This window comes from Pseudorca crassidens, chromosome X, assembly GCF_039906515.1.
Source record: "Pseudorca crassidens isolate mPseCra1 chromosome X, mPseCra1.hap1, whole genome shotgun sequence".
Taxonomy (NCBI): domain Eukaryota; kingdom Metazoa; phylum Chordata; class Mammalia; order Artiodactyla; family Delphinidae; genus Pseudorca; species Pseudorca crassidens.
Genome location: NC_090317.1, coordinates 104,803,449 through 104,827,924, shown reverse-complemented (window position 1 = coordinate 104,827,924; position 24,476 = coordinate 104,803,449). Strand labels below are relative to the sequence as shown.

Genomic DNA, 24,476 nt, shown 5'->3' with positions numbered 1-24,476 from the left:
GTATGAAACAGATGTCCCAACTGCCCATGAACCAAAGTGTCATCGACAGAGAGAAATCAACATACACACCCCTTCCCACCCCACCCCCACCCTCCGCTCAAAGGACACTTTATGTAGTTCATTTTGGCATGCCACCTGCATTGATAGCTCTTAACTGCAGACTGCTCCAGTGTCTCCTTCAATTAGTTCATCCTTTTCTCAGAATCTACTTCACCTGGTGTTCTTTATATTGCAGTCTTACTGCAAGCCATTTTTAGGGAATAAAAGCAAGTTTTGAAATGAATTTCTAGTTTCTCCTCAATAATTGTTTTTTTCACTATTTTTTTCTAAGTCTGAAAGAATGCAATAGACCAAAATATGAATTAAGATATATAAGCTGAATCTGAAGACGGGGAAACCATTTGTGTTGGAAATTTATGGGTAGTCTCATGTTACCTAAAAAGATTTTCTTAGATGATCTATAAAAGTAATTGGATACCCAAAGAGATTTAGTGGCAAATGAAACGAAGCCTCCTGTGTTAACCTTAAACCAAATGAAGAAGCACTTAGCGGGTTGTGGGGGGGGATGAATTGGGAGATTGGGATTGACATATATACACTACTATGTATAAAATAGATAATTAATAAGAACCTGCTGTCTAAAAAATAAATAAAATTCAAAAAAAAAAAAGAAGCACTTAGTGAACATAACAAAAATAAAGGGAAAATTTGCCATTAAGGAATACAATTAGGGAAAATAACTCAAGGTAAAATAAAAACAGCATTATTATAAAACTGTGGAATTATCAAATCAATATATTTTTACCTAAATCTGTATGACAAACACTGTACTAACCAAGGCTTCTATCTAGTAAATTCTAGATCTGTGTTTGTCTAATGGTGAGGGCAGGATAGTAGTGCTACCTCAGTTTGTTTCCCCTTGTTGGCTCTGGGCCAACCTCTCTCTTTCTCTCCCAATCTTTCTTCCTCTTAAAGTCTCCCAGTTCCTGAAGTACTCTCCCACCATAACTAAGAGAGGGAGAAAACAGGAAATCCACGGTGGTGCCAGATACACTGCAACACAGTAATGAATTGCCTTCTCCCATCTACCCTTGGAAAGCAATTATTTTAAGCTTGGATTTTGTGTGTGTATATCAAATAATTATGATTTAATTGTTACTAATATTTAGAGTATAAAAAAAGATGTCTTTCTGCATATCAAGAATTGATTACAGATCTTTGACTGCCAGAGAACCAGAGAGTTCTAGAAAACTCAGGAGGCAAAAAGAAGGTCTAGAAAACATGTACAAGGCAGAGGTCAGCTAGGATTTTAAAAGAAGAAATATAATTTATTTTCATAGAAGTGAGGCACCTGGACATACCTCCCAAGGTAATCAGGAAAGTACAGCCAATAAATCAGATTGGACAACAGTAGAAATGGGCAAGAAACAGATAAGCTGCTCAAGAAGACAGAATAAACATGTTCTATCTGGTCAAGATTAGATGATTTGAAGTGAAAAGAGAATGTATACTTACAAAAGGCCCAGAAAGTCTTCACCCTATTCTCATCAGACGTATGCTTCAGAGAGTAATGCCAAGACAATTTCTCTTAAACTGGCAAAACTGAATTCTGTACCTATTTTATGTGTAGTTATTTGTCCATATGTAAGGAGTACTTCAATTCTTTCTAATCACCTGTTGTTGTATTTAGGTAGAATGATCCACTGTGGGGGCTTCTCAACTTGAGGGAACGTCAGAATCACCAGGAAGGCTTGTTAACTGGCAGATTGCTGGGCCCTACACTTCCAGAGTTTCTGAGTCAGTAGGTCTGGGATACGGCCTAAGAATTTGCATTTCTAATAAGTTCCCAGGTGATGCTGCTAGTCTAAGGACCACACTTTGAGAACCACTGATACTATCTGGATGAATTCTTTGAGGGTGATCACAGGAGATGAGGTCAAGGTAGCAAGTCCTGGTGAAACAGCACTGTCAACAGGGACTTGCCAAGCTCCCATAAGCACACTGTCCCTGCCATCTGATCTCACAGACACTTGATAGTGACCTAATTCCACAGTATTCCTGCAGCCCCTGCACACCATCCTCTCTTTTGTCAAGTTTCCCAGAGTTGTCCTTCCCTGGCAGACACCACGAATCCTCACAGCAACAGTACTCTTCCCCAGGAACATATTTCTTGTAGGTTTGGGCCTCCCCATGATAACCTACTTGATTCTACAAGTCTTAGAATTCACATCAGTTTCTTCTGTCCTTGTCTTTTTATCCTTTACACCAAATAAAACCTCAATTTTGATGATAGAAAAATAACAGACTGACATGATTTGGACAAAATGATGTATCAGGAGGAATGAAATACGTGACTCCTCATTCCCCACCTCAAATGAAAAGTAGGAGAAAATCCCATGGGTTATTAGTGATAATATTTCAAAACAAATTACACTGATTGTAAATAAAAGAGAGTTTTAGCATACTGTATGTATACCTAGGTATGTAGTAGGAAATGGTGACAGATGGTACCTGTTTTGGGTCTCAGATTGTGACATATTTTAATGAACATTAAATTCTTATTCACTGCCTGAGTCAGCAGGGGAATTTTACCTCAAATTCTAGACCAGCTGTCAGGTTTTGTTAATTGGTTTAAACTATCAAATGGTAAGACTTATACAAAACATATTTTCATTTTGTTCACAAGTAAGGTGACATAATTGGAATTTTAATCATACTGGAAAATTACTGAGACTTTGCTAAGAGAGCATTTTCATGGCCCTGAAGCTAGTGACGTCTTTTTTTTTTTTTTTTTTTTTTTTTTTTTTGCGGTACGCGGGCCTCTCACTGTTGTGGCCTCTCCCGTTGCGGAGCACAGGCTCCAGACGCGCAGGCTCTGCGGCCGTGGCTCACGGGCCCAGCCGCTCCGCGGTATGTGGGATCTTCCCGGACCAGGGCACGAACCCGATCCTCTGCATCGGCAGGCGGACTCTCAACCACTGCGCCACCAGGGAAGCCCTAGTAACGTCTTTTACTTACAAAAATGTCAACACAGTGGCACATGATTGTTCAAATTTTTTTCAACTGCAGTTATTTTCTGTCAAGGAATCAAATGTGATGAGGAGTTCTGAAATAGCTTAAAAGTCTTGGACATGGGTCTGGATATCTTGGTGCTCATTTTAACTCTGCCACTAATCTTCTGTGATACTGTATCTGTGCCATGTGTTTTCTCCTGAGCCTCAATTTCCTCTTCTAAAATAACCTAGTCTGTCTCCTCGTTTTCATACCCACTGCTCCTTAGTTCAGTTCTTCTAATTGGCCTACTTACTACCAAAAGTCTTACTACCAAAGAGCATTCCAAAAATGTAAACATGATTGTTATTCAACTCCCAATGGCTCCCCACTAGTTGAAGAACAAAATTACAAATGTGATCACTGATATTTTTGCACTGTTTGAAACAGATTACTTTTCTAAAATCTGTCTTTAGTAGTCACATCACTCAAAAAAACATACCTTCTGTGAGGAATGATTTTCTATCAACAGTAAGCTAGCGAGTAATAACAAGTAATACCTATGTGAATCTATCTTAAATTAAAAGCCTATACAGGGGGAGGAGCTTCAAGATGGCAGAAGAGTAAGACGTGGAGATCAACTTCCTCTCCACAAACACATCAGAAATACATCTACATGCGGAACGACTCCTGCAGAACACCTAAAGAATGCTGGCAGAAGACCTCAGACCTCCCAAAAGGCAAGAATGTCCCCACGTACCTGGGTAGGGCAAAAGAAAAAAAGAATAAACAGAGACAAAAGAATAGGGGCGGGACCTGCACCAGTGGGAGGGAGCAGTGAAGGATAGCTTTCCACAGACTAGAAGCCCCTTCGCGGGCGGAGACTGCGGGTGGCAGAGGGGAAAAGCTTCGGAGCCGCAGAGGAGAGCACAGCAACAGGGGTGCGGGGGGCAAAGTGGAGAGATTCCCGCACAGAGAATCGGTGCCGACCGGCACTCACCAGTCCGAGAGGCTTGTCTGCTCACCCGCCTGGGCGGGTGGGGGCTGGGAGCTGAGGCTCGGGATTCGGAGGTCAGATCCCATGGAGAGGACTGGGGTTGGCTGCGTGAACACAGCCTGAAGGGGCTAGTGCGCCACGGCTAGCCGGGAGGGAGTCCGGGAAAAAGTCTGGAGCTGCCGAAGAGGCAAGAGACTTTTTCTTCCCTCTTTGTTTCCTGGTGCGCGAGGAGAGGGGATTCAGAGCGCTGCTTAAAGGAGCTCCAGAGACAGGCGCGAGCCGCGATTAAAGTGCGGACCCCAGAGACGGGCATAAGACGCTAAGGCTGCTGCTGCCGCCACCAAGAAGCCTCTGTGCAAGCACAGGTCACTATCCACACCTCCCCTCCCAGGAGCCTGTGCAGCCCGCCACTGCCAGGGTCCCGTGATCCAGGGACAACTTACCCGGGAGAACGCACGGCGCGCCTCACGCTGATGCAATGTCCAGCTGGCCTCTGCAGCCGCAGTCTCACCACGCATCCGTACCCCTCCCTCCCCCCAGCCTGAGTGACCCAGAGCCTTCGAATCATCTGCTCCTTTAACCCCGTCCTGTGTGAGCAAAGAACGGATGCCCTCAGCCGAGTCCAAATCCAAGGCTGAACCCCTGGAGCTGTGCAAACAAAGGAGAGAAAGGGAAATCTCTCCCAGCAGCCTCAGAAGCAGCGGATTAAAGCTCCACAATCAACTTGATGTACCCTGAATCTGTGGAATACCTGAGTAGACAACGAATCATCCCAAATTGAGGAGGTGGACTTTCTGAGAAACGACATAAATATATTTTTCCCTTTTTCTCTTTTTCTAAGTGTGTATGTGTATGCTTCTCTGTGTGATTTTGTCTGTATACCTTTGCTTTTACCATTTGTCCTAGGGTGCTGTCTGTCCATTTTATTTTTCATTACTAAAAAACAATTATTTGCTTAATAATTACTTATTTTTTATTTTAATAACTTTATATTATTTTATTATACTTAACTTTATTTTATCTTCTTCTTTCTTTCTTTTTTTTCTCCCTTTTATTCTGAGCCCTGTGGAGGACAGGCTCTTGGTGCTCCAGCCAGGCGTCAGGGCTGTGCCACTGAGGTAGGAGAGCCAAGTTCAGGACACTGGTCTATAAGAGACCTCCCAGCTCCACGTAATATCAAATGGCAAAAATCTCCCAGAGATCTCCATCTCAACGCCATGACCCAGCTCCACTCAACGACCAGCAAGCTACAGTGCTGGACACCCTATGCCAAACAACTAGCAAGACAGGAACACAACCCCACCCATTAGCAGAGAGGCTGCCTAAAATCATAATAAGGCCACAGACACCCCAAAACACACCACCAGACATGGACCTGCCCACCAGAAAGATAAGATCCAGCCTCATCCACCACAACACAGGCACTAGTCCCCTCCACCAGGAAGCCTACAAACCCACAGAACCAACCTTAGCCACTGGGGACAGACACCAAAAAAAACAGAAACTACGAACCTGCAGCCTGTGAAAAGGAGACCCCAAACACAGTAAGTTAAGCAAAATGAGAAGACAGAAAAACACACAGCAGATGAAGGAGCAAGGTAAAAACCCACCAGACCTAACAAATGAAGAGGATATAGGCAGTCTACCTGAAAAAGAAACCAGAATAGTAATAGTAAAGATGATCGAAAATCTTGGAAATACAATGGAGAAAATACAAGAAACGTTAACAAGTACCTAGAAGAACTAAAGAGCAAACAAACAGAGATGAACAACACAATAAATGAAATAAAAAATTCTCTAGAAGGGATCAATAGCAGAGTAACTGAGGCATAAGAATGGAAAAGTGACCTGGAAGATAAAATAGGGCAAATAACTACTGCAGAGCTAAAGAAAGAAAAAAAAGAAGGAAAGGAAGAGAGGACAGTCTCATAGACCTCTGGGACAATATTAAACACACCAACATTCGAATTATAAGGGTCCCAGAAGAAGAAGAGAAAAAGAAAGGGACTGAGAAAATATTTGAAGAGATTATAGTTGAAAACTTCCCTAATATGGGAAAGCAAATAGTTAATCAAGTCCAGGAAGCACAGAGAGTCCCATACAGGATAAATCCAAGGAGAAACATGCCAAGACACATATTAATCAAACTATGAAAAATTAAATACAAAGAACAAATATTAAAAGCAGCAAGGGAAAAAAAAAAAAAAACAAATAACACATAAGGGCATCCCCATAAGGTTAACAGCTGATATTTCAGCAGAAACTCTGAAAGCCAGAAGGCAGTGGCAGGACATATTTAAAGTGATGAAAGAGGAAAAACCTACAACCAAGATTACTCTACCCAGCAAGGATCTCATTCAGATTTGATTGGGAAATTAAAAGCTTTACAGACAAGCAAAAGCTAAGAGAATTCAGCACCACCAAAGCAGCTCTACAGAAAATGCAAAAGGAACTTCTCTAAGTGGAAAACACAAGAAAAGAAGAGGACCTACAAAAACAAACCCAAAACAATTAGGAAAATGGTAATAGGAACATACATATCAACAATTACCTTAAATGTAAATGGATTACATGCTCCAACCAAAAGACATAGACTGGCTGAATGGATACAAAAACAAGACCCGTGTATATGCTGACTACAAGAGACCCACTTCAGACCCAGAGACACATACAGACTGAAAGTGAGGGGATGGAAAAAGATATTCCATGCAAATCAAAAGAAAGCTGGAGTAGCAATTCTCATATCAGATGAAATAGACTTTAAAACAAAGACTATTACAAGAGACAATGAAGGATACTACATAATGATCAATGGATCAATCCAAGAAGAATATATAACAATTGTAAATATTTATGCACCCCACATAGGAGCACCTCAATACGTAAGGAAAATACTAACAGTCATAAAAGGGGAAATCGACAGTAACACAGTCATACTAGGGGACTTTAACACCCCACTTTCACCAATGGACAGATCATCCAAAATGAAAATAAATAGAGAAACACAAGCTTTAAATGATACATTAAACAAGACGGACTTAATTGATATTTATAGGACATTCCATCCAAAAACAACAGAATACACATTTTTCTCAAGTGCTCATGGAACATTCTCCAGGATAGATCATATACTGGGTCACAAATCAAACCTTGGTAAATTTATGAAAATTGAAATTGTATCAAGTATCTTTTACGACTACAACACTACGAGACTAGATATCAATTACAGGAAAAAATCTGTAAGAAATACAAACACATGGAGGCTAAACAACACACTACTTAATAACCAAGAGATCACTGAAGAAATTAAAGAGGAAATAAAAAATACCTAGAAAGAAATGACAATGAAATCACAACCACCCAAAACCTATGGGATGCAGCAAAAGCAGTTCAAAGAAAGAAGTTTATAGCTATACAAGCCTACCTTAAGAAACAAGAAACATCTCAAATAAAAAACCTAACCTTACACCTAAAGCAATTAGAGAAAGAAGAATATAAAAACCCCAAAGTTAGCAGAAGGAAAGAAATCATAAAGATCAGATCAGAAATAAAAGAAAAATAAATGAAGGAAACGACAGCAAAGTTCAATAAAACTAAAAGCTGGTTCTTTGAGAAGATAAACAAAAGTGGTAAACCATTAGCCAGACTTATCAAGAAAAAAAGGGAGAAGGTTCAAATCAATAGAATTAGAAATGAAGAAGGAGAAGTAACAACGTACCCTGCAGAAATACAAAGGTTCATGAGAGATTAAGACAAGCAACTATATGCCAATAAAATGGACAACCTGGAAGAAATGGACAAATTCTTAGAAATGAACAACCTTCCGAGACTGAACCAGGAAGAAACAGAAAATATGAACAGACCAATCACAAGCACTGAAATTGAAACTGTGATTAAAAATCTTCCCACAAACAAAAGTCCAGGACCAGATGGCTGCACAGGTGAATTCTATCAAACATTTAGAGACGAGCTAACACCTATCCTTCTCAAACTCTTCCAAAATATACCAGAGGGAGGAACACTCCCAAACTCATTCTACTGGGCCAACATCACTCTGATACCAAAACCAGACAAAGATGTCTCAAAGAAAGAAAACTACAGGCCAGTATCACTAATTAACATAGATGCAAAAATCCTCAACAAAATACTAGCAAACAGAATCCAACAGCACAATAAAAGGACCATACACTATGATCAAGTGGGGTTTATCCCAGGAATGCAAGGATTCTTCAATATACGCAAATCAATCAACGTGATACACCATATTAACAAACTGAAGGAGAAAACCATATGATCATCTCAATCAATGCAGAGAAAGCTGTCAACAAAATTCAACACCCATGTATGATAAAAAACCCTCCAGAAAGTAGGCATAGAGGGAACTTTCCTCAACATAATAAAGGCCATATATGACAAACCCACAGCCAACAACGTTCTTAATGGTGAAAAACTGAAACCATTTCCACTAAGATCAGGAACAAGACAAGGTTGCCCACTATCACCACTATTATTCAACATAGTTTTGGAAGTTTTAGCCACAGCAAGCAGAGAAGAAAAAGAAATAAAAGGAATACAAATTGGAAAAGAAGTAAAGCTGTCACTGTTTGCAGATGACATGATACTATACACAGAGAATCCTAAAGATGCTACCAGAAAACTACTAGAGCTAATCAATGAATTTGGTAAAGTAGCAGGATACAAAATTAATGCACAGAAATCTCTTGCATTCCTATACATTAATGATGAAAAATCTGAAAGAGAAATAAAGAAAACACTCCCATTTACGATTGCAACAAAAAGAATAAAATATCTCAGAATAAACCTACCTAAGGAGACAAAATACCTGTATGCAGAAAATTATAAGACACTGATGAAAGAAATTAAAGAAGATACAAATACTGGGAGAGGTATACCATGGTCTTGGACTGGAAGAATCAACATTGTGAAAATGACTCTACTACCCAAAGCAATCTACAGATTCAGTGAAATCCCTATCAAACTACCAATGGCATTTTTCACAGAACTAGAACAAAAACTCCAGCGTTTGTATGGAACCACAAAAGACCCCGAATAGCCAAAGCAATCTTGAGAAAGAAAAACGGAGCTGGAGGAATCAGGCTGACTTCAGGCTATACTACAAAGCTACAGTAACCAAGACAGTATGATACTGGCACAAAAACAGAAATACAGATCAATGGAACAGGATAGAAAGCCCAGAGATAAACTCACACACATATGGTCAGCTTATCTTTGATAAAGGTGGCAAGAATAAACAATGGAGAAAAGACAGCCTCTTCAATAACTGGTGCTGGGAAAACTGGACAGCTACATGTTAAAGAATGAAATTAGAACACTCCCTAACACCATACACAAAAATAAACTCCAAATGGATTAAAGACCGAAATGTAAGGCCAGACACCATCAAACTCTTACAGGAAAACATAGGCAGAACACTCTATGACATAAATCATAGCAAGATCCTTTTTGACCTACCTCCTAGAGAAATGGAAATAAAAACAAAAATAAACAAATGGGACCTAATGAAACTTCAAAGTTTTTGCACTGAAAAGGAAATGATAAACAAGACAAAAAGACAACACTCAGAATGGGAGAAAATATTTGCAAATGAAGCAACGGGCAAAGGATTAATCTCCAAAACATACAAGCAACTCATGCAGCTCAATATCAACAAAACAAAGAACGCAATCCAAAAATGGGCAGAAGACGTAAATAGACATTTCTCCAAAGAAGATGTACAGATTGCCAACAAACACATGAAAGAATGTTCAACATCATTAATCATTAGAGAAATGCAAATCACAACCACAATGAGATATCATCTCACACCGGTCAGAATGGCCATCATCAAAAAATCTACAAACAATAAAGGCTGGAGAGGGTGTGGGAAAAGGGAACCCTCTTGCACTGTTGGTGGGAATGTAAATTGCTACAGCCACTATGGAGAACAGTATGAAGGTTCCTTAAAAAACTACAAATAGAACTACCATATGACCCAGTAATCCCACTACAGGGCATATATCCTGAGAAAACCATAATTCAAAAAGAGTCATGTACCAAAATGTTCATTGCAGCTCTATTTACAATAGCCCGGAGATGGTCGCAACCTAAGTGTCCATCATCGGATGAATGGATAAAGAAGATGTGGCACATATATACAATGGAATATTACTCAGCCATAAAAAGGAACGAAACTGAGTTATTTGTAGTGAGGTGGATGGACCTAGAGACTGTCATACACAGTGAAGTAAGCCAGAAAGAGAAAAAATAAATACCATATGCTAACAGATATATATGAAATCTTAAAAAAAAAAAAGGAAAAAAGTGGTCAGAAGAACCTCGGGGCAAGACGGGAATAGAGATGCAGACCTACTAGAGAATGGACTTGAGGATATGGGGAGGGGGAAGGGTAAGCTGGGACAAAGCGAGAGAGTGGGATGGACATATATACGCTACCAAAGGTAAAATAGATAGCTAGTGGGAAGCAGCCTCATAGCACAGGGAGATCACCTCGGTGCTTTGTGACCACCTAGAGGGATGGGATAGGGAGGGTGGGAGGGACGGAGATGCAAGAGGTTAAGAGATACGGGGACATATGTATATGTATAACTGATTCACTTTGTTATAAAGCAGAAACTAACACACCATTGTAAAGCAATTATACTCCAAGAAAGATGTTAAAAAAATAATAATAGTAAAATAAAATCCATTGTTTTTAGCAAAGAAAAAAAACCTATAGAAAATTAGTAACTCTGGAGCAAAAAATGCATGATACAAGTAAATATTTGGTAAAATGGTATGAATTTAACCGGGGAGATTTATTTAAGATTAGCTTTAAATAAATGATTTAATTATTATGATGTATAATATATCATATCAATACAGACATAAATAGATTAACTTACGTAATGTTATGAAATATTATTTACAGTAGACCTTTGTTTTATATTAGAGTTAACATCAAGTTAGCATTTACTAGAATTGATGAAAAATCAAAAAGAAATTATGCAATATTTTATTTGAAATATCAAGCTCTTAATATTTGATTTTCCTCTCCCTTACTGGAAAATAACAAAATTCACAGTGGAAGAGAAGCTTTGGAGATCTTTATTAATCCCATAAGGTTCAACTCAAACTGAAATTTCTCAGTGAAGCCTGCTGTCTTCTTATTGCCAAAGTTCATTAATTCCTCAAAACACACAACACAGGCACTATAATCAATGCCATTTGGTTTGCTTTAATGTTTTTCTTGTTTTCCAAACTAGGGTATAAGCCCCTTCTATGTGAGCATAATCACGTCTTGTGCTTCTCTTCATATTTCTCAGAGAATCTACTTAAGTTTTCTTTAGACTCATTAGACTTATTAAACTTAAGTTTACTTTAGAATTATACTGTTCAGAACTTTACGGAACATTTACAGGTACTTCTTAGAGCTACCTTTTAATTTTTAATGAAATCTTATTCCAGGTATGCTATACTTTTTCAAGAGTACAATTCTGTTTCAAAAAACAAAGTTGAAACTTTACCTATATATTATGAAATTAATGTTTCTATCTCTCCAAAATTCATATTTTGAACGCCTAACCTCCCAATGTGATATTATGAGGTGGAGTTTTGGGGAGATAATTAGGCTTAGATGAGGTCATGAGAGTTAAGGCCCCCATGCTAGGATTTAGTGCCCTTATAAAAAGAGGAAGTGACACCAGAGCTTCCTCTATCTCGCTATGTGAGGATACAGCAAGAAGGTGCTGTCTGGAAGCCAGGAAGAGGGCCCTCACCAAGAACCAAATCTTCCAGCACCTTGATCTTGTGCTTCCCAGCTTCCAGCACTGTAAGAAATAAGTATCTACTGTTAAGCCACCAGTCTGTGGCATTTTGTTATAGCAGCCCAAGCAGACTAAGACAGGAACTGGGACCAAGAACTGGTGCACTCTTGTAACAAATACCTGAAAATGCAGAAACAGCTTTGGACTGGTTAATGGGTAGAGGCTGGAAAAGTTCTGAGGTACATGTTAGAAAAAGCCAAGATTGCCATGAAGATACTCTAAAGGGTAATTCTGGTGAGGGCTCAGAAAAGAGAAGAGCTGGAAAGAAAGTTTCCATCTTTTTAGAGAATACATAAATAATCATGAACAGAATGTTGGTATAAATATGGATGGTAAAGGCCATTCTGATGAAGTCTCAGATGGAAATGAGGAACATATTGGACAAAGGAGACAATCCTTGTTATAAACTTGCAAAGAACTTGACTGAACTGTGTTAATGTTCTAGTATTTTGTGGAAGGTAGAACTTGTGAGTGATGAAATTGGGTATTTACTAAGAAATTTGATGTCTTTAGGAGATATCTAAGCCAAGTGTGGAAGGAACAGCATGGTTTCTCCTGAATGCTTATGGAAAAATGCAAGAAGAGAGAAACTGATTGAAGAAGGAACTGTTAACCAAAAAGGAACCAGAACTCGTAGATTTGGAAAATTCTCAGCCTATACATATTACAAAAAATGAGAAAGCACAGTTCAGAAGAGAATAGTAAGGGTGTGGTTGATTCATCATTTGATAAGGATATTAGTGTGGATGTGAACCAGAGACCTAATCAGCCATCTCATCAGAAGCCCAGGATACAGATGGGATTATACCAGCAGAAACTGCCAGCTGGGATTAATGGAAACAAAGAAAACTGGATGGATTGAAGGAAGGCTGTGAACATGTGCTATTTCTCAAGAAGAGGGAACAATGATATAGGCTGATTCAGAGATCATCAGAGCTGCCACCCCCACCACAGGCCCAGGAGGCGGGGCTAATTCCTCCTGGGCTTCAAAGGGTGGGGCCACCTCTCAAATTTGGGATGCCCCCACCCAGTGCCTCAGGAGCAGCCACCACAGGGAGTCCTGTAGGTGGGGCTGCTGCAGAGAGCCATGGGGGCAGGAAGAGGCAAGGCCACCTTGTGGAATCCTGGGGGTGATGTTGCCACTCCAGTGGTCCTGCAGTGCAGAGCACCATTCTAAAGCAGGTTATTCTCATACCTTAAGATCTAATGGAATTGTTCTTACTATGCTTTAGACGTATTTGGGGCCCGTCACCCCTTCCTGCTTTCCTATTTCTCCCTTTTAGAATGGGAATGCCTATCCTATACCTGTCACACCACTGTATTTTGGAAGCACATAACTAGTCTGGTTTCACAGGTTCACTGCTGGACAACTCGGCCTCAGGATGAATTGTACCTAGAGTCTTATTCATATCTGATTTAGATGATGATGAGACTTTGGACTTTACACTGTACACTGTAGAGATGATGTTGGAACCAGTTAAGACTTTGGGGGCTATTCGTACGGAATGAATGTATTTTGCATGTGAAAAAGACATGAATTTTGGGAGTCCAGGGGTGTAATGATATGGACTAAATGATTGTGTCCCCACAAAATTTATATGTTGAAATCCTACCCCCCATGGTATTAGGACATTGGGCCTTCCTTTGGGAGGTAATTAGGTTTAGATGAGGTTATGATGGTGCATGCAGCTCCCATGCTGGGATTCATGGCCTTATAAGAAGAGACAGAGACACTAGAGTTTCTCTTTCCACTATGTGAGGACAGCAGCCCCAGCTCACTACAACATTATACCTTTCCCTATTTTAATTAAGAAAAGTAACAATATGGTATAATTGAATAGACTGATCTAAGCAAGAACAAAGAATATTTCATTTAAGATTTGAAGGAACAGAAAGACCAAATAATGATGTTAGTATAAGCTATTGGGTTGTTTTTTTTAAAAAAGACTATTGAAAGCTAAAAAATACATACAGCCAGTTTTTGAAGACTTGATAACATTTCACTTTGCTCCTTAAAGCCAGTTGTGTGAATCTTGTTCACTGCATCTTCTTTTTCTGAAAGCCATGCACTAAAAAGGCACTGAAAGAAATCAAATAATTCCAAAAGAGAAAAAAAATAATTATTAAAGTACATCATTATATTTTTTCATTTATCCATTTAATATCTCTCCAATGTCTTTCACTGATATAATATCCCCCACATGAGTCACCTGTTCTTCAGTAAAACGTTGCCATTTTAGAAGAATGTCTTGTAAAAGAACCCAGCGATCTTCTGTCCACCTACAGATGTTTGCCCACCGATCTCCCAGTACCTGGGGAAGAGAAAATCCACCACAACATTAGCAAACAATTAATTGTTAACTGAATTTTATTAAAAATGGCATGAATGATTTATAAAAGTATCTAACTTTGAGCCTCCTATTTATACCAGGAGTTGTAAAGAACACCCTGCCAGCTTCTGCTTATAATAAGATAAGCATTGTGCCTTTCATTTGTTGTTAGATTAGTTCACTCTTTCTTTCACCTTACATTGAAAAGCAAAGATACTTACAAGAAGTCTGAAGCAGATATTACACCACTATTTGAAATGTCTCCACAGTAAATGCAAGCAAAAATATAAATGTAGAATTAAAAGAGGATTTTTCATTGATAATATGTAAAATGTGTATCTCTCTTAGGTCTGAAAATACATCCCAAAGAATAAAAGTCTGACTACTAAATAAGATGCCGAAAAAAGACTTTCATTTGAAGCAATCTTGTATAATTTTGAATTGCTTAATGTCCTGATTGTAGAAGAAAATTAGTAGTGACCTAACATCATATCCACATGTGAATTTTTAAAGTTAACTGGATTATTATTACAAAGTATTTAAATTCACTATTTCTCTATCCTAGTGAGAAAACTGTAATATTTCCTGAGTAATAGCTACCCTATCTTTAGCATGTCACTAACATCTATATGCACACACTGTTTTAATATGTAATATAAACCAAGCACCAATGGTTTTTAGATGGAAAAAAATATGTTGTGATGATTTCTGTGTAAAGGGAGTGTTTTAAGAAAAGAAATATATCATTAATTTCAACTCCATTAGGATGTACTTCAGAGCCAAAAATTTCAGCTTTTTTGACTTTCTCATAAATAATAGAATTATTTTCCCATAGATATTGGATCTCTAGACCTAGAAGTATCTCAAAATATGGACGTCTTATTTTGTATAGAATTAGAGCTAGAAAAAATGTTTGTAACTCATATTTTTTACAAATATACTCAAGTATCTAAGATAAGCCTGATCATAATTTCTACCTTACTTGATGCTACATGTTTGGATTGATCCACCTAGAAAATTTTGATATATGATTCAAATAATACATGTGTAATAAGCATCATGGCAAAATCCATCTATTCCTAATTAATTCAGAGACCTACCTAATTTTTTTTTTTAAATGTGTTTAATCTACCATCTTTTCAAAAAGGGAGTCTCATACATGGGTAAGGAGTAGGCAATAAACATTTTACTACAATATTAAAATGATCACGGACTCATATGCAGCTCAGTCACAGATGAGTTTTCAATTTTTCTTCAGAAATGTCAATAAAAATGTTATTGCTTTCAGCATAATGTAACTGATTTTTGTATTTTTTACAGTTTCATTCTCTACTCTATTCCTTTTGAATTACGTTAGTTACGGCAGAAGCCATAGCACTGGAATAGCGATGCAAGATACCCACAGGGAATGTGCTAACATAACTCAATGAATTCAATATTAGCCATTTAATTATTACAATCAAACATTTGGGATTTTTTTCCTAAAACATATTATAAGTTATTTTAGTGAACTTCCTAGTTACCATGTCAGGATGCATCAGATAAAATGGCATGTAACATACCTGTTAATGGATTAATTGTGAAAAAACTAGCTTCAAAGAGAGAAAATCTCACTCCTTAGCCATAAACTACACCATCTGCCTGATTTTATGATTCAGAAATAAAAGGCTAAATTGTGGGATGTTTATTGCAGGGCTCCAACCTAAGGGGAGATGGGTGTCAAGGGGGTAAGAGATAAACTCATACTGTAGGTAGCACCACCTTCATAAATGAAAGAAAATCAACTAAGGCGTCCAAATAGGTATAACATCTTCTCTCTAGTGCTACAAGACACACAAAGGTAGTGTCCACTGAAGTAGCATCTTAGGTTTGTAATCTCATAGATGGACGCTTATAATTTATTAATTTTAGTAGGACATCACATAAAACAAATCCACATAAAGACCTCTATACTAGATTGCTTAAGATTAAATTTATAGAAACTCCAAAATATATTGTGATACACTATATACTACAGTTTTTTTCATTATATGAATGAGTTATAAAAAACAATAAATATTATTTTAGGTACAGAGTCAACCTAGTTAAAACAACTATTTTAAGAATATTATTTCCATCAACAGATGAACAGATAATGAAATTCTGCCATTTGCAACAACATGGATGGGCTTGGAGGGCATTATGCTAAATGAAATAAGTCAGAGAAAGACAGATACTGTATGATATCACTTATATGTGTACTCTAAAAAATACATAAAACTAGTGAATATAACAAAAAAGACGCAGACTCATAGAGAACAAACTAGTGTTTACCAGTGGGGAGAGGGGAGGGGCATTACAGGGGTAGGGGATTAAGAGGTACGAACTATTAGGTATAAAATAAGCTACGAGGATATATTGTACAAAACAGGGAATATAGCCAGTACATTATAATAAATATAAATGGAGTATAACCTTTAAAATTGTGAATCACTATGCTGTACAACTGTAACTTACATAGTATTGTACATCAACTATACTTCAATAAAAAGGAAGAAAAAAAGATTGGTATTAAAAGTGACCTTTGGGGCTTCCCTGGTGGTGCAGTGGTTGAGAGTCCGCCTGCTGATGCAGGGGACGTGGGTTCGTGCCCCAGTCTGGGAAGATCCCACATGCCACAGAGCGGCTGGGCCCGTGAGCCATGGCCGCTGAGCCTGCGCGTCCAGAGCCTGTGCTCCGCAATGGGAGAGACCACAACAGTGAGAGGCCCACGTACCACATTAAAAAACAAACAAACAAAAAAGTGACCTTTGTATTCAAATAATCATAATAGATAACTGATAATTCATTGAAGCAGGTTTATAATTCAGCCAATATTTAATTTAACTAATAGTTAATGATAAGCTCCAATTCAATCATTCACCAATCATGACTTTATTTAAGCAACAAATATTTATTGAACATAAACTATGTGCCCAAAATTAACAGAATAAAGATGTTATGGACTGAATTGTGTCTGCCTAAAATTCATATGTTAAAGCCCTATTGCCCTCTACCCCAGCATGTGACTGTATTAGAAGACAGGACCTTGGTAGGCAGGGTCTTTAAATAGGGCTTTTAAGTTAAAATGAGGCTGTTAGGGTGGGCTCTAATTCAATCTGACAAATGTCCTTGTAAGAAGAGGAAATCTGGATACACAAAAAGACACTAGGGATGTGTTAGCACAGAGGAGAGACCATGTGCGGACAAGGAGAAGGCCGCCGTCTGCAAGCCAAGGAAAGAGGCCTCAAGAAACCAAACCTGTCAATACTTTGATCTTGGACTTCTAGACTCCAGAACTGTGAGAAAATATATTTCTGTTGTTTAGGGCACCCAATCTCTGGCATTTTGTCATGGCACAGCTAACAAACTACATAAGACAAATTTAAAAGAGGCTGATTCCATGGCACTGCAAAATGTCTCACAAAACTGAAGTAGTTACAGGTAAAGATGTACATATTACAGTGGGAAAATTCTAGAGAATACATTTCAATTACTAGAGTAAAATGAATTTAAGTTGTTCAAATGGAGCAGAGTTTTAATAATGTATTGTGACAACTTCTCAAATACAAATATGCTATCACTTTGTGATTTTGTATCTTATGTGGGGAAGATAAAAATATCTAGAGCCAAACCACTTGGATTCAAGTCTTGGGTCAATCAATTGCTTGGATTACCAATGTGTGTATGTCTTTTCAAATTACGAAAACATTTTAAATCCATAACTTCTTGTAATAATACCAGCAATTCTTTATCTCTCCCTGCTCAATGAAATCAAGTGGCTTTTTCAAGAAATTTATGGCTAAATAATTTAATGTCTCTCAAAGAAAATAATCATACCAACCACTTAAAGAATTGCTTCAAATATTAAATAAGATCATGTATTGAAAAGCAGTTTTAATTTGAACTGAGTTATACAAGTGTTGGTGGTTATTTACATTTTGCTTGATCATAGTATTTATATCGAACCTTCTATGAACCACCAAGGCGAACTATTTTACTCACTCTAGAAAAGTACTTATTAAATCTTTACAGATAGACCTTGGTGGATCTGTAATCTATCTAGAATTCTATCTAGATTTCCAGTATATATAGAATTCCAGTATATTCTTTTTTAAACATTTCCAACACAAGGGAGCATACATATCCTTCAGTAACACATTCTACTGCTAAATCTATCTTACTCTCAGAACAATCTCAATGAACTGAATCTAAGTCTCTTCTGTTACAATGTAGGCATGGTTCTTTTTACTGGTCTCAGTGAAATTAGATAACCGAATTAGAAATTGCTTGCTCGTATGCTGTACATGTCTGCCCACAGGTAGATTTTTGCAATGCCATATGCACAAATATAAATAGATGTACACAGTGCTTGAATTCATAGATTTACCTGTTTATTGCTTAGAAATGCTGACCTTAATTTGAATTACAAAGGATGGAACTAAGCAATTGTTGGATTATCAGTCAGCTTTTATAATCACTCAGAGATGCTAGTTCCTATCACTGCCTGAATGGATGTAACCACACTGTTAGACAAGTATAAGAGATTGGATCAAATGGAATTGACAGGAAGCTAAAAGTTTTTTTTTTAAAATCACTATATTAGGATTAGAAATCTCTTCTCTAGCGAAAAAAAAAACTCAGTCTTTCTGTGAGTTTCCATTTAAGTATATGAATCCCTTGAGCTTTTCGGAATAATGCATATTTTTGTAAGCTAGGTAAACATTATGCACATAAATGAAAAATGAATTATAATGTCTCATGAAGTGATAAGAAGAAATTAATTTGTATTTATGTCCCCATTTTGTCTCAGCAGTAAGAGAAGCAAAAGGTCAGTTCACTTACTCTAACACATTTTCATGGACTAAATCACAACTCCATTATCATCTAGGCTCACATCCGCAATGGGGAGGATTTTTCCCTCCCATTTAATTCACATCTCATATTGTTATACATGCCAGGGACATTTCTCATCTGAATTCATTTGTTTGGTTGAGTTGTTTTTTCAAAGCAAAAGTGAAAAATGGCTATCAAAAGAACATTTGGATAAAAGCAAGTAAGGAAAATTTGACAAGCCTGAGAGGTAAAACTTAAGTACCTTGACCCTTGAATTTATTGAAGCCAGTGATAGAAAGTGAAAGCTAAACTGCACCCAGCAAGATTGGCATTAAGAGACAAAGTGTCCCCAAGAGTATGTCCACTAAGGAAGAAACAATTATGTGCCATGGACCACACAATGCAGCAGCAACTGAGATTTATAAGAGAGGGAGGCAGCAGGCAGCAAGCAACCCATCTCCTTTTATTGTAGTTTCAGACCCTGAAATGTACTCCTCAGCTAAATGAATTTTATGTGTAATGAGCCATCTGAAAAATAATTTATTTCTTGCTCTTTCTTTCTTACTTTATAAACAACTATACAGTTAAAAAGGATTAGCAACTTCATCTTACTGACGGTGAAATGGAAATAACATCAAATAACGTGTTGAAAGAAATAAAGCACCCATTATGAGGCTAGAAATGGGGCAGAGTATTACTGACTAAAGTTTAGCCAAGTCTATGATTTGGCTAAACATGTTTTTACATGTATTTTACAAACTACTAACTGAAGCAGTATACTATAAAATCATGTGCCTTAAAGGTTCACTGCCTAACATATGGTCCAGGGTGGAAAAACATCTTGTGATGTATTAGGAAACACTTATTGGAGGTTTCTCTGAAAATATCATTTTTACTTCTGTTTAAATGATCCTGTAATAACTCCTGACTGAATTCAAGGAACTCCTGTCACTTCTAATGGTGCAGTTTACAGATGAGGAAACTGACACTCAGATGGGTTAAGTAACTTATCTAAGGCCAGAGAGGACAAAGGATTGAGTATCTGGGATTTGACCTCAGATCTGTCTGGCTACAAGTCCATGCTCTTTCACGATGCCATTCACTCAATAGAGCATTCAACATAATATATATATATATATATATATATATATATATGCCTTGTGATTTGTGCTACGAAACATACAGTGAGATATACAGATGCTGAATCCTTTTTGAGTCTTTTCATATTTAATTTTAGCAGGAGTTTCACTAGATTTAACTAAATATTTTATCTAACCTACTTGATAAAGATTTGAAGCCTCCTGTTACAATTTGATCTAAAAACATTTTTGACATTTTAACTGCATATTTGTTTAAAATGTGTTTTAAAAATAAAAAATACTTACACTTCTAGATCAAGAACATGTGCTCTTTGCAAGGACTTATTTTTAAAAGGTAAATATGACTGTCTGATTCCTTCATGAAATTCTGCCTTAGTGATCATGCTAAAAGCGTCGTGAGATTTTTAACTTGAAGAAGCATCTTCTTCTGTGCTATGAGAATCAGTTCCATGTATTATTTATTTTTATGAGTTTATAAAGTGCTAATGAATAAATCTGGAAAGGCCCTATTGTTGTTGTTGCTGTTATTATTTGCAGGCTATTATTTAATGTTCTGTGGCAGCTTAATAAACCCTATACTCTCCAGCTCCCACCAGTCTATTCAATTGGGATACCAGAAAATAAAGAGCAGGAGTCCTAAGGAGCATTCCAAGCATAACAGTGTTCTTTCCAGCATTCATCACATTCCCAGGCATTCCTTGGTAGCTTGAAGTTTTACTGTTCCTTATTGTTTTATGCCTCCAAGTCTCTGAACTTCTTGAGGAGGGCCCCCTTACCCTTGTGCTTAATGTCTCGTGTAGTAATACATGCATTTCACATAGTATATTAATGTCTCAAAGCTGAATACCACCACTGTAGTTATCAATACAGGGCTTTTCTCCCAAGTAGTGTCTTAAAACCCCCCTTTAATTCCCTTTCTTCTTCATTAAATACCTGTCTACCAGTATTTTATGGTAATGGCATGGCTATTTGTGGTGAATTTAAAGATCCATAGGAGATGAGAGTCACATGTGAATTCCTGTACCCTCTACCTCAAATTCTAAATCGTTAATACTTAAAATGCACATTAGCTATACAGCAGAATCTCTGAATCTACTAACCCGCTACATGCCACTAGGTTTAAAGTACAGACAGCCTGAATTCTTGTCCCAGCTCAACTGTTGCCCAACTCGGTAATATCTGTCAGCCAACTCATTTAATCTTGCCATGGTTTAGCTGTGCCACTAGTGACATGGATATAACAGTACCTGCTTCATACCCTCCTAGCCAGGTCACTGCTAGGGTCAAGTCAACAAATATGAAATTGTTCTGAAAACTGTGATGAATTATTGACGTGCTTGTAAATGGTAAGGATTTAGAACTCAGTTCCTGGAAAATCAGCTTTTGTTTCCAGATGTGATAAATCTACAGCATAAAAGGCTTTTAATACAGAATACACTGAAACATTTCAGCATGATATTAACTTTACTAGGTTTTTGTATTTTACCTATAGTTTAATAAGGCTTATGCTTTGTACAACAATTGAAAATCCTTTACTTTTGCAGTTTTAAACCAGGAGCATTTTCCATTACGTGCCTTGTTTATAACCTAGTAAGTGGAAAACGTATCCCTCTATGTTCCATTTCAACTCTTGGCATTGAAATACTCCATCTATAAGAAATCACATATTCCAATGTTTATACATAATAAAATGCACAAAATAATCTAGGTGTAAGAGGATGGGAAAGTGATGGGGACTGTAGCTAAATGGAGAGCTCATGGTAAAGTGGGCAGAGCTATTCAATTCCTACTGAGGTTAATATGCAGGAAAACAGGCCTAGGATCATCGAATCACTTGCTTTTCCCAAAGAGGCTAGAAATTCATAGTTTTATATCACATTTCCTAAATTTCAATAATAAATATATTATTAAATACCATGTGGACTGAATGCGAATATATTTGTAATTTTATTGGAGTATACTTGCTTTACAATGGTGTCTTAGTTTCTGCTTTATAACAAAGTGAATCAGCTATACATATACATATATCCCCATATCTCCTCCCTCTTGCATCTCCCTCCCTCCCACCCTCCCTATCCCACCCCTCTAGGTGGTCACAAAGCACCGAGCTGATCTCCCTGTGCTATGCGGCTGCTTCCCACTAGCTATCTGTTTTACATTTGGTAGTGTATATATGTCCATGCCACTCTCTCACTTTGTCCCAACTTACCCTTCCCCCTCCCCGTGTCCTCAGTAGACAAATTCCTAGAAAGACAAAAACTACTCAAACTGACAAAAAGGGAAAATCTGGAAAATGGAGGTAAAATATTTTTAAAACTGGAAATCAAAAATAGAAAGTCTTATGTCTATTAAATTCTCATTTAAAACTTCCTCCATAAAAAAAATTCCAGGCATGAATGGCAAGTTTCCAAGCCTGCATAATCAGGTACTTAAACCCAGCAAGCATATCATAAGAATGGAAAATAGGCCAATCTCTTTCATGGACACAATGGAAAAACTCTAAATCAAATGTTAACAAATGGTAGCAAAAAAAATCTAGCAATAAATTAAAAGGGTTATACACATCATCCGTGTTTGGTTTATCTCAGAAATGCAAGGCTATTTTAACATTAGAAAATGAAGCAATGTGATTTTACATATTAACAGAATAAGGGAGAAAGCTAATATGATTGTCTCAAGTTATCCCGAAAAAAAAGTTTGATAAAATTGAGCACCCAGTAATAATAAAACCTCTTAGAACACTAGGAATACAAAGCATCTACAACAAGCCTACAGGAAATATCATATTTTACAGGTGATTTACTAAAAGCCGCACCTCCGAGAGCTAAAATGAGAAACAGATATCAACAATAATCTCACTGTACTAGAGTATGCAGCACAAAAATAAAAGAAAATATAATCAAATGAATGATTGGAAAGGGAGAAATAAAACTGACATTAATCACAAACCACCTGGATATGTACACCTGAGTGATACTACAGATAAACTACTCAAGTTAATAAGCAAAGTAAGCATGATCTCTGGATATAAGGCCAAGGAATAAAAATCAAGGTGTACTTCTCAATATCAGCAACAAAAAATAAAAACTGAAAAACTTTAAAAGATACCATTTACAACAAGAGCAAAACTATCAAAAACCTAGTAATAAATCGCATACAAAGTCTAAGGCTCACTATCGTGAAAACCACAAAAACATTATTTAGAGAAATTAAAGACGTAGATAAATGGAAGACTAGTTCATATTCATGAACTGAAATACTTTATATAATAAATATATTAATTTACTACAAATCGATCTATATATTCAGTGAAATCCAATTAAAACCAAAGCAGTTGTGTTTTTTCTTTTTTCTTGTTTGTTTTTTTTTGAGGGGGTGGTGACAAGCTGATTCTAAAATTTATTTGGAAAGCAAATGAATAAAAATAGCAACAAAACCTTTAAAAAGGAGAAAATAAATACGAAAGGCTTACACGGGCCAAGATAGACTTAGTGTTCCCCTTAGCTCCCCTAAACTTTAGACTATAGGCCCCAACCTCTCTTTGCTTAGAGCACTTACTTTGGAAAGAGGATGTAAATTTTTTAATCTGCCCCTTTGAGACGTAAATAGTCTACAACCCAAGAATATCTTTCTCAAGGACCTGTTAGCCATCCCTTTGAAATGTAATTATCAAGAAAGATAGGGCCTGTCTTCCAGATTCTGTGGGAGCATAGGAGCCTAACTTTGATAAGGGACAATTAGCAAACACAAATAGCATAATCACATTGACCATCCAACCTCTTAATGTCCTCCAACCTTTTTATGCTAGCTCATCCCAGCACTTACAAATTCTCCCACCTTTTTTTTTTTTTTTGCGGTATGTGGGCCTCTCACTGTTGTGGCCTCTCCTGTTGCGGAGCACAGGCTCCGGACGAGCAGGCTCAACGGCCATGGCTCACGGGCCCAGCCGCTCCACGGCATGTGGGATCTTCCCGGACCGGGGCACGAACCCGTGTCCCCTGCATCGGCAGGTGGACTCGCAACCACTGCGCCACCAGGGAAGCCCAAATTCTCCCACCTTTTGTTCAGTGGAACTGAGTTCATTCTCTCTCCCCTTTTGCAACAGTCTTGATCCATAACTGCAATAGTCTTGAATAAGTTTTTTCTTGCCTGTTTTACCATCTGGTAAAATTTTTATTTTACAATACTACCCGATATTAAAATCATTATAAATCTATAGCAATTAAGACAATGTGGCATTGACATAAGTATAGGCAAATGTACAAACAGAACTTATTAGAGGGACTTCCCTGGTGGTCCAGTGGTAAAGAATCTGCCTTCCAATGCAGGGGACACAGGTTCAGTCCCTGGTTGGGGAACT

The 24,476-nt window shown here is 37.6% G+C and overlaps 1 protein-coding gene across 2 annotated transcripts in view; it reads right to left on the bottom strand.

Moving 5' to 3' along the window:
• Positions 1 to 24,476, bottom strand: part of DMD (dystrophin) — a 2,128,065-nt gene that overhangs the window by 1,469,723 nt on the left and 633,866 nt on the right. For both annotated transcript variants that reach the window (XM_067723245.1, XM_067723244.1), the window contains exons 14-15: positions 14,043 to 14,144; positions 13,805 to 13,912 (exon numbers count right to left, since the gene is read on the bottom strand). In XM_067723245.1, coding sequence (XP_067579346.1) covers positions 13,805 to 13,912; positions 14,043 to 14,144 — 210 coding nt within the window. The remainder of the gene's footprint in view (positions 1 to 13,804; positions 13,913 to 14,042; positions 14,145 to 24,476) is intronic.